The sequence below is a fragment of the Camelus bactrianus genome, chromosome 32, assembly GCF_048773025.1.
Source record: "Camelus bactrianus isolate YW-2024 breed Bactrian camel chromosome 32, ASM4877302v1, whole genome shotgun sequence".
NCBI classification, from domain to species: domain Eukaryota; kingdom Metazoa; phylum Chordata; class Mammalia; order Artiodactyla; family Camelidae; genus Camelus; species Camelus bactrianus.
In genome coordinates, this window is record NC_133570.1 from 22511121 (window position 1) to 22520393 (window position 9273).

Sequence of the window (9273 nt, forward strand, 5' to 3'; positions counted from 1 at the left end):
AAGGAGTGGCCTGAGTTCAGTGGGCTGGGTTCCTCTTCTGACCAGCCCTGCATGGGGGGCAGGGGGGAAGCTGAGGGGGAGGGAGGAAACAGCTGCAGGTTTAGCAGGAAGCCAGGGTTCCAGTCTGGGAATCGTGATTTAATTATAAAACTGGTGTTTCATGCACCATGTTCAGTGTCTCACAAGTTTCATCTCTATGTCAAACACACCACCCCCATAGGTTTGACCCCCTTTTACTCCCCAAGAGAGGTACGTCACGTCCAGTCATTTCTGCCCTGCTTCCGAGTCAGAGGGAGCCCCCGCCTCCTGCTGGTCAGCCCCTGCCCGCTCTCCATCCCACAGGCCAGCAGGACTCCTCTCTCCCAGGTCATCTCCAGAGCAGACATACAGGTCCGTTGTCCCCAGGTCCCAAGTGTGAATGTTCTAGAAACTTCCAGGGTCTTGGGGTCACTGAACCTACTCTGTGGCTCTATAGCCCTCCTCTGGGGGTGGTCTCTGCTATTGTGGAAGGTGCGAAACATTCTCCAAAGCCTGGAGGTCTAGAGGTTTCATCTGAGGTGGTTTATTTAAGGCCAGTGTGATGGTTAAGTTTATGTATCAGCTTGGCTGTGCCACAGTGCCCAGATATTTGGTCAAATATTAGTCCAGATGTATCTGTGAGGGTGTTTTTGGATAAAGTTAATCAGTGGATTAACATTAAATCAATGCCTTGAGTAAAGAAGATTGCTCTCCCTCAAGTGGGTGGGCCTCACTCAATCAGTTGAAGGGCTGAATAGAACAAAGACAGACCTCCCAGAGCTAAAAGGAATTCTGCAGCAGACAGACTCAAACTGCACCTCTTTTCTGGGTCTCCAGCCTGCTGGCCCTCCCTACAGATTTTGGACTCACACCTCCACACGCATATAAGCAATGCTTTAAAATAAATCTCTCTCTGTTTACACACACACACCCCTTGTTGGTTCTGTTCCTCTGGAGAACCCTGGCTCACACAGCTAACTCCATGGCGTGGTGGTTGTCATCCCCATGTCTCAGACGGGGGCGGTGAGGGCCTTTGCGTAGGTGCAGTGACTTAGCCGAGGCTGCAGAGCGGGGAAAGAGTAGGCCTGTCTTCATCTGGCATGGAGGTGGGGGAAGGGTGGCCACGGACTGAGCGCCAGGCCTGGGCGGGCAGTTTTGTGCCACATGTCCCTCTCTGTCTGTGTCACTGGGAGTCACTGTAAACTGCTTCCACTTTTGTGGTAGGTACTGTGATAGCCTCGTCCTCTGTGCAGACACTGCTGACTGTCAGGTCGTGTTCCCCGAGTGGAGCCAGAGAAGCAGTCAAGGACCCCTGAGAGCCGGCTGCTGTCCTCATGGACGCCCAGCACCAGGGCCTGCCCGGCTTCTGCTGGTACCAAGGTACCTGCTTATCCCTGTTATCTCAGGAGCAGGTCACCTTGGACGTCTGTCCAGGAGCCACTGGACACTTAGGGTGGCTGGGTCAGTCCATAGGAGAGGAGGGGAGAGGGGGCTTGACGATGAAGCGCCCATTCCCAGGGGCACCTGCCCCGAGGCTGAGCTCTGGGTTTGGGGCAGGCCCCATCCAGGGTCCTGTGGGTGCTGAGCCTGTGGGCAGGGCCTGGGCAGAGACTGAGGAGGGGGAGCAGGAAGGGGTCTAGACTATGGAGCCCTGCAGCTGGGCAGGGCTCCCCCAGACCCTCTTCTTGTTGGCTCACACTAATCCGACCCCTCCTGTCTTTGCTGTGGGCTCCAGTGCATCTGAGGGGCTGATCCCACGAGAAGCAGGTGGAGCGGGGCCCTCTCACGAGGCTCTCTGTCCTCTGGAGGGCTTCTTCCTCTGCCCTCCTGCCTCAAGGGTGGTGCATTCTGCTTCTGGGTCTGAGAGGTGGTCAGACCCAGAACTAGCCTCAGGGCTGGGCGGAGCCAGTGCTTCCCAGGAGGGTCAGATTTGGGGGATCCACACACCTCCTCTCGTCAGCACCCCCGCCAGGCATCTCAGAGCCACCAGAGCAGAAGTGGGAGCAGAGCCCAGCTGCTCCCCTGTGATGTCTGCTGCCCTGCTACCTGGCCCCAGTCATACTTCCCTTGGAATCTGCATTTATTGAGGGTCGTTTACATTTCAGGAATTTCCTAGGCCTGGGTCTAAACACACTCACAAAGAACAAGCCAGACCCTTTCACCCAGTGGTCCCTGCAGGAGGCAGTTTGAATCGCTGACAGTGCCATATCCCTGTTTGTCTCCTGGGAAGCGAGGGAGAGAGGCTCTTGGGTCCCGCAGGTTGCGGGTTGAGAAAGTGGAGGGTCAGGGGTGTGGGGTGGGAACTCATCCAGGGAGAGGGCAATGGATGCAGCTGGGAGTGGGGCTCCCAGGAGACTGCAATCTGGGAATCAGGGCTGTGAAGCCACAGCTGAAGGGTGGTCGAAATGGCCAAACAGCAGGGGCTGAGCTGGGGGAGGGGCCCGCAGTTCAGAACCAGATGGAGCCCGAGACCTGCCCCAGGAGGTGAGCACACGCTGTGGGTACCGGGCACGCCTGTTCCATGGCTTTCAGCTTTCAGGTGCTCCTGAAAAGCATCCTTAGCTCTCCAGAGCATCACCTGCTTGACCACGTTCGTGGTTTGAGTGAAAGTGTCTGAACAAGTGAGGTTGAATCCGATGTCGAGGGCGCAGTGAGCGTGCTAAGACTTTCACGTGCATGGAACCGCCAGGGAACTTGTGAAAATGTGGGTTCGGACTCCGCAGGTCTGGGGTGGCCTTGAAACGAGGCATTTTTCAAACGCTCCCAGGTGGGGTGGCCGTGGCCAGCCTGCAGACCACACGTAGAGTCACGGGAGGTCGACCTAACCTTGCATTGCCCCCTGGTGGCCTTGTCCCACAGGTGCTGGAGGCCTCCGTGGCCCTGGGGCCAAAGGAGCGGTTCCCAGGGACAGCTCTGACCTGTGCTGAACTGAAGCTGAGTTTGACCTGGATTGTCAGACAGTGGGACCTCAGGAAGCCGTGTCTCTGGTTCAGGGATGTACTGATGAGACGCAGGAGAGGAGAGGAGGGTTCAGATTTGAAGGACTTTTTGGTGACTTCCCGGTTGGAAGGCCCTCATTGGAAGACAGAGGAGCCAACCTGACTCCCAGTTCTCTGGGTTTCTTGTCGTGGCTTGGAATCCCAGGATCACAAAAGATGAAAGCAAGAGAAGGGCCATTACAGGCCAGAGACAGTTCTTCGGGGACCACCTAGCTGGGCTTTGGAAACATTGTTTTATAGGAGATTCAGGCCACATGTGGAAAGGCTGACATTAATGTGAACCTGCCTCTCTGAGGGGACCCCTAAGGGATTTTTCTGCCAGGATGAGTGGATGGTCTCAGTCACATCTGGAATCACAGGGGAGATGGTTTGCCTGGCTCCTCTCTGAATGAGAGATACGTCCACAGATGGTGTGGACACTGATGTACGGGGTCTCTTGCTACAGGGGACATGTTGACCCACCACCCAGGGGCTCAGGGTGCAGTGCCATGGGCCAGCGTTGCAGGAACCCACCCGTTCCCTCTACCTAACGAGCCTATCGGCGGGGCCACGCCTCTCATGTCCCTCCTGCCCCCGTGTCTTCCCATGGGTCCAGAGCATGAGCACCCCTGGAGTCGTCAGGCAGGAGGAAGTGAGGGCGACCCTGATTACCCAACCAAGTGTGGTTGGGTTGAAACGTGGAGGCAGGAACTGGGTATTTCTCTGGAGCAGGGGTCAGCAAAGTATGGCCCTAGGGCCACATCCAACCCAGCCCTGTGTCTGTAAATAATGTTCAACAGGAAACAGTCCTGCCCACGTGTTTAGGTATTGTCTGCCGTTGTTTTTGAGTTAAGTTGCCATGAAGAACATATGGCCCAGAAAGCCAAAAATATTCACTATCTGGCCCTTTATAGAAAACAGTTTCCAGCTGCCGCCGCCTTCCTGCACAAAAACTAACTTCATTTCTTTCACCTGGACCAGTGTTCTCAGCTGGGGTGATTCTGCCACCTTGGGGACCTCTGGCAATGCCAGGAGACATTTCTCGTTGTTCTAACTAGGGGCAGGAGGGCATCTGGTGGGTAGGGGCCAGAGTTGCTGCTCCAACTCCTATAGTGCACGGGACAGCCCCCCACAACAAAGAACTGTCTGCAAAGTCTCCAGCACCCAGCGGAGGACTAGTCCCACCTATCACTCTGCACCCCTCTCCTCCCCAGAGGCCCAATAAAGGTGTTTTATAAACTGCTTACCCTGTGGAGGAGGGTATAGATGAAGCGGTAGAGCACATGCTTAACATGCACAAGGTCCTGGATTCAATCCCCAGTACCTCCTCTAAAAATAAATCAATAAATAACCCTAATTACCCTGTAACTCTTGTGCACAATCAGGTGACACCAGGGGCTGCTGTCCTCAGCTGGGGTGTCCTCTAAGGTGCTTATGTCAGACCCCTGCCCCCCCAGGACCCACAAGACCAGAGGCCCCAGCCAAGCAGGCCATGATGGCCAGTCTTCTGCGACCTTCACCTAGTTGGCACTTGAGTGCATCACACTGACCGTTCACAGAACATCTGGGCAGAGCACCCATCAGGCCACTCAGCCAAACAACTTCCCAAGACATAAGCAGCTTTAATGCCCTCATCCGACCTCTAAGGGGGTTCACAGAAGCATCTCAACATCCACACAGCCAATGACCGTCCCCCACCTCCGCCTACACCCACCTCCCTGCCAGGACGCACGCCCCTCTTTCTTCAGTTCAAGGTAAGTGTGTCCTGGGGTGCCAGGGGCCCCGGAGCAGCAGGCTCCCTTTCTTCCTTCCTCTCCATCTCCCGCTCCAGGCTCTGGGCCCCCACAGCACAGTAATACACAGCCTCGTCCTCTGGCTGAAGCTCAGAGATGCTCAAATAGCCCGTGTTCTTGACCATGTCTTTGGATCCAGAGAAGCGAGGAGGGACCTTGGGGCCCTGGCTCTTGTCTGAGTGGGAGAAGTATCTCAGCAGGAACCGTGGCGGGTGGCCAGGCGTCTGCTGGTACCAGTAGATGTTGTACATGCCTACATCAAGGTCACCGCTCAGGGTGCAGGCCAGGCGGACGGTGGTTCCGAGGGGCGAGGACACAGATGGTGGCTGATTCAGCACCGGCTGAGGGCCACAACCTGGGGACACAAAAGTACGTGGGCAGCTGAGGCAAAGCAGGGCAAGGGAAGGGCCGGAGTGGGGAGCCGGGAGGTCCGGCGGTTCTCACCTGTGCAGTGGGCCAGGAGCACCAGCAGGACAGGAGCCCAGAACATGATGCAGCCGTGCAGAGCTCTGCCACCTGCGGGCACCACGGCTCCAGGGCCCTCACAGGGCTGGGCCAGCAGCCTCCTCTGCCTCCCAGGGGTGGGGCAATTTCGTACTCAGCTCCTGGGCACCACCATCCCAAACTTTCTTGGGTTTGCATTGTCAGTTAGGGGAACGGCCTCATGGTGGCCTTTGTGGGTCTGATTTGGCCCCGTTTAGGGAGGAAGCACCTGCTGGGAGCTCGCGGGCCAGTGCCCAGGAGGCCAGCCTGCAGGCTCGAGTCCCCAAGGGAGAGTGACCTCAACGTTCCCTGGAGGAAGCCAAACCCACACAATAAGGTTCATGCCCACATTTACATGCCTGGTGAACCGAGAAGAGTGCACAGGTCTTTGGGGTGGAAAACACCTGTTCGGTGCTGCGGAAAATGTAAGGGGACCCTGGGATGAGTGGGATGCTCTGCCCCTCCCATGTGCCTGACACTCCCATCCTCCAAACCCAGCCCCTTTCCCTCCTGGAATGAAGCTGGAGTGACCATCCATCCATCTATCTACCTACCTAGTTCATCTGTCTGTCATCTATCCATCCGTCTGTCCATCTATCCATCTGTCCATCCATCCATCCGTCCATCCATCCATCCATATCTCTGTATGAGAGGACACAGCAAGAAGGCGGCCGTCTATAAGCCAGGAAGAGTGGTCTCACCAGAAACCAACCCCGATGGCACCTTGATTTTGGATCTCTATCCTCCAGACTGTGAGAAATGAATTTTTGTGCTTTAGGGTCCTCAGTCTGTGGTCCTTTGTTGTGGAAGCCCCAACAGGCTAACACAGACCCAACACTCATTCTTTCCTGAAACCGCAGGCCTGTATTTCTCCAAAGACACTTAGGAGGCAATTACAGAGTCTTGGAACTAGAGGAAGCCCACAAACAGGAACCAAGACATTGAGTGAAACAAAATTTCCTCTGCATGAAGTTGAGTGAGCCAAAAAATCTCAAGGGAAATCATCATGCCCCCTTCTGTTCAATAAATATCCACCCTGCTCCTGCTCTGCCAGCATCTCAGAGGCCATGGCAAATGTGAGGGCCAGGTCCCGTGGAGAGACAGGCTGGCGGGCCTGCTGGAGAGGTTGGGGCCTACGACGTCCCCAGTCATCCTGTAAACCACATGTCCTCTTCTGGCCGCCATCTTGGCAGACCGCTGATGGATGTTCCCCTTCCCCCAGGATCCCAACCACTGAGGGAAAAGGAGTTGATTTCTGGGGTTCTCCAGGATAAGGATAGAAAGGAAATATTAACTGGGCTCAAGGAAGAGGTAAGACTGAATCTTTTCGCAGCCATTGGATCAGTTAGCGTTTGCAGGAAATGGGACACACCCATTGGAGGGTGCTATGGGTTGAACTGTGTCCCTTCCCCAAGTTTACATGCTGAAGTCCTAACCCCCCAGTACCCAGAATGCGACCTTATTTTGAGGGAGGATCTTCACAGAAGCAATTAAGTTAAAGTGAGGTCATTAGGGTGGACTCTAACCCAATATGACTGAAGTCCTTACAAGAAGGGGAAATGCAGACACAGAGACAGACACGCGTGGAGGGAAGACCATCTGAAGTGACATAGAGAGAAGACAGCCATCTACAAGCCAAGGAGAGATCCTTTGACTGGATCCCTCCCTCACGGCCCCTAGAAGGAACCAGCCCTGCTCACATCTTGATCTCAGATTTCCAGCCTCCAGAACCATGAGAACATACATTCTTCCTGTTTAAGCCACCCAGTCTGTGGTAACTAAGAGCAGAAGTGACCCACAGCCTATCCCCAAGAGTCTCAGGGTAGAGGAGGCAGGGTAAAAAGGACAGAGGGTTCCTCCCGTGCCACATGGCAGGCAGGGAAGGGACCAGAGGAATGTTCTCTTAGGGTAAAATCATGGAGGGGAGGTGCATGCTCTGGTTCACTTTTTTTTTTTTTTAAGTGCCAACTACCATGCAAAGATCTGGATGAGAGGAAACAGAAGAAGAATAATTTTACAATCAATTTATCAACATTTGGATGGATCTACACTTGTGAGAAGTAATTTTCCACTGTAATTTTAATCAAATGAGATAGTTTATTTCAAATCAGTGAGTAATGAATTATCAAAGTAAAAATAGGTAAACGTTTCCTTTTTAAGATCTATTTTTCCACTTTCATTTTTAAACAATCATCACCATAGATATTTGTGTCTGTTGTACGTTCACACTGTAGATGAATAAACAAATTTTAGTAAATTTCTGGTGGTTAATTTTTTCTTTTTTGCATTGAGCCATATTTACTCATTTACAGCCTCCCCTTAACCTGTGTGGGCATTTGAGTGTGTGAGTCTGGGCACAGGGTGACTTTATTTGCTTTTTTTCAGGGGGAAGGTAATTAGGTTTGCTTATTTATTTAATTCATATTTTTAATGGAGGTACTGGGGATTGAACCCAGGACCTTGTGCATGCTAAGCATACACTCAGCCACTAAGCTATACCCTCCCCCTCTCCAAGCTGAGGATTTTAGGTCCAGCCAGACAACTTTCAAGTGCAAAGGCCACAGCTGAACTGTCATCAACACACCATGGTTAGCCACAAAGGCAGATGTACCTGGAGCCGATAGAAATAAGATGTGAGTCCAAGAAGCACAGACATGCCAGAACTGACTTACAAGCCATCCTGGTGACAAGAAGGAATAAGATTTACCCAGCAGACAAGGTCCCTGGTGTGCTGGAGGAGCCGGGAGGCGTGGGCCTCACTTCTCCTGAGGTCTGGCTCTGAGCCATGCAGGTTCAACTGTGGTGTCATAGAGGGGACAGTAACGACTAGTCTTGTCCTCAGCCCGCAGCCCTGCAATGGCCAGGAAGGCTGGGTTGCCCAACGTGGAGCCAGAGAACACAGCCGGGACCCCTAAGGGCTGACTGTTCCTCTTGTAGGTGAGGACTCTGGGGACCTGGCAGACGCTGCTACCAGTTTGGGACATACCCCAGAAGTTGCTGCTGCTTCTTGTGCGGAATCTGGTGACTGTACATCCCAGGCACCCAGGCACCGAGGCCCGCTGGGTCAGCACAGACTGGACTTGGAGCCGGAAAAGATGGCAGGAGGAGCAAGCAGGAAGAAGCCCTAAGGCCAGCGGGTAAGAACTTAGCTTCTGGAACCAGGCTGTCTAGTTTTGAAACCTGGCTCTGCCTTTTACACCTGTGTGACCTCTTTCCTTATGCGTACAATAAGGATAATACTAATAACATCTAACTCCTAGAATTAGATGCACTGAGAATAGAGACGTGCCTAAAACGGAGTAAGCACTGGGTGGTATTAAGTACCAACAGTATCATGAAGACCGTGGCCGACTCTTTGCCCAACTGGAGAGAAGAGGGACCCAGGAGCTCTCAGCCATCCCATCCACCACAACCCGGAACCTGTGCGTAAGTGAGGAGAAGCTAAGGGTTCCTCTGAACCTGGGTCAATTGTCCACGTAAGGGCCCCCGGGATGGCCAGACCGCAGCTCCCTGGGAGGTCTGTGGGGAGGATGCAGCTGCAGGGCTGCCCAGGCAGAGCACACAGGGCAGCTGTGTTGCGGAAAAATAGAGTGCGAGAGGATGGTCGTGTCCTAGGTCTCAGGCGAGGGTCCTTGGCTTAGTGCAGGAAAGAATTCAAGAGCAAGCCATAGTAGAGTGAAAGCAAGTTGATACAGAGAGATACACACTCCATAGACAGAATGTGGCCTGTCACAGGAGACTGGCCCAGGAGTGTGGGGTGGTTAGTTTTTATGGGCTGGGTACTTTCATATGCTAACAAGTGGGAGGATTATTCCAACCATTTTAGGGAGAAGCAGGGATTACTAGGAATTGGGCCGCACCCCATTTTTGGCCTTTTATGGTCAGCCTGGGAACTGCCATGGTGCCCATGGCCGTGCCATTTAGTAGCTAATGTAATACAATGAGTGTGTAAGGTACAAGATCCACTGGAAGTCGAGTCTTCCGCCATCTGGGGTGTAGTA

The 9273-nt window shown here is 53.6% G+C and overlaps 1 protein-coding gene across 1 annotated transcript; it reads right to left on the reverse strand.

The window, feature by feature from the left end:
- Window positions 1-4598: 4598 nt before the first annotated feature.
- On the reverse strand, window positions 4599-5528 carry LOC123616976 (immunoglobulin iota chain). The gene is made up of 2 exons (XM_045517042.2): window positions 5234-5528; window positions 4599-5144 (listed from the first exon to the last, which is right to left on the reverse strand). The coding sequence occupies exons 1-2, from the start codon at window positions 5277-5279 to the stop codon at window positions 4741-4743; spliced, it is 450 nt and encodes a 149-aa protein (XP_045372998.2). The 5' UTR covers window positions 5280-5528; the 3' UTR covers window positions 4599-4740.
- Window positions 5529-9273: the final 3745 nt, after the last annotated feature.

Coding starts and splice junctions, on each gene's coding strand:
- LOC123616976 (XM_045517042.2), bottom strand. CDS start 5,279: ATGTTCTGGGCTCCTGTCCTGCTGGTGCTCCTGGCCCACTGCACAG. Junction 5,145..5,233: donor GCTCCTGGCCCACTGCACAG/GTGAGAACCGCC, acceptor TTGTGTCCCCAG/GTTGTGGCCCTCAGCCGGTG.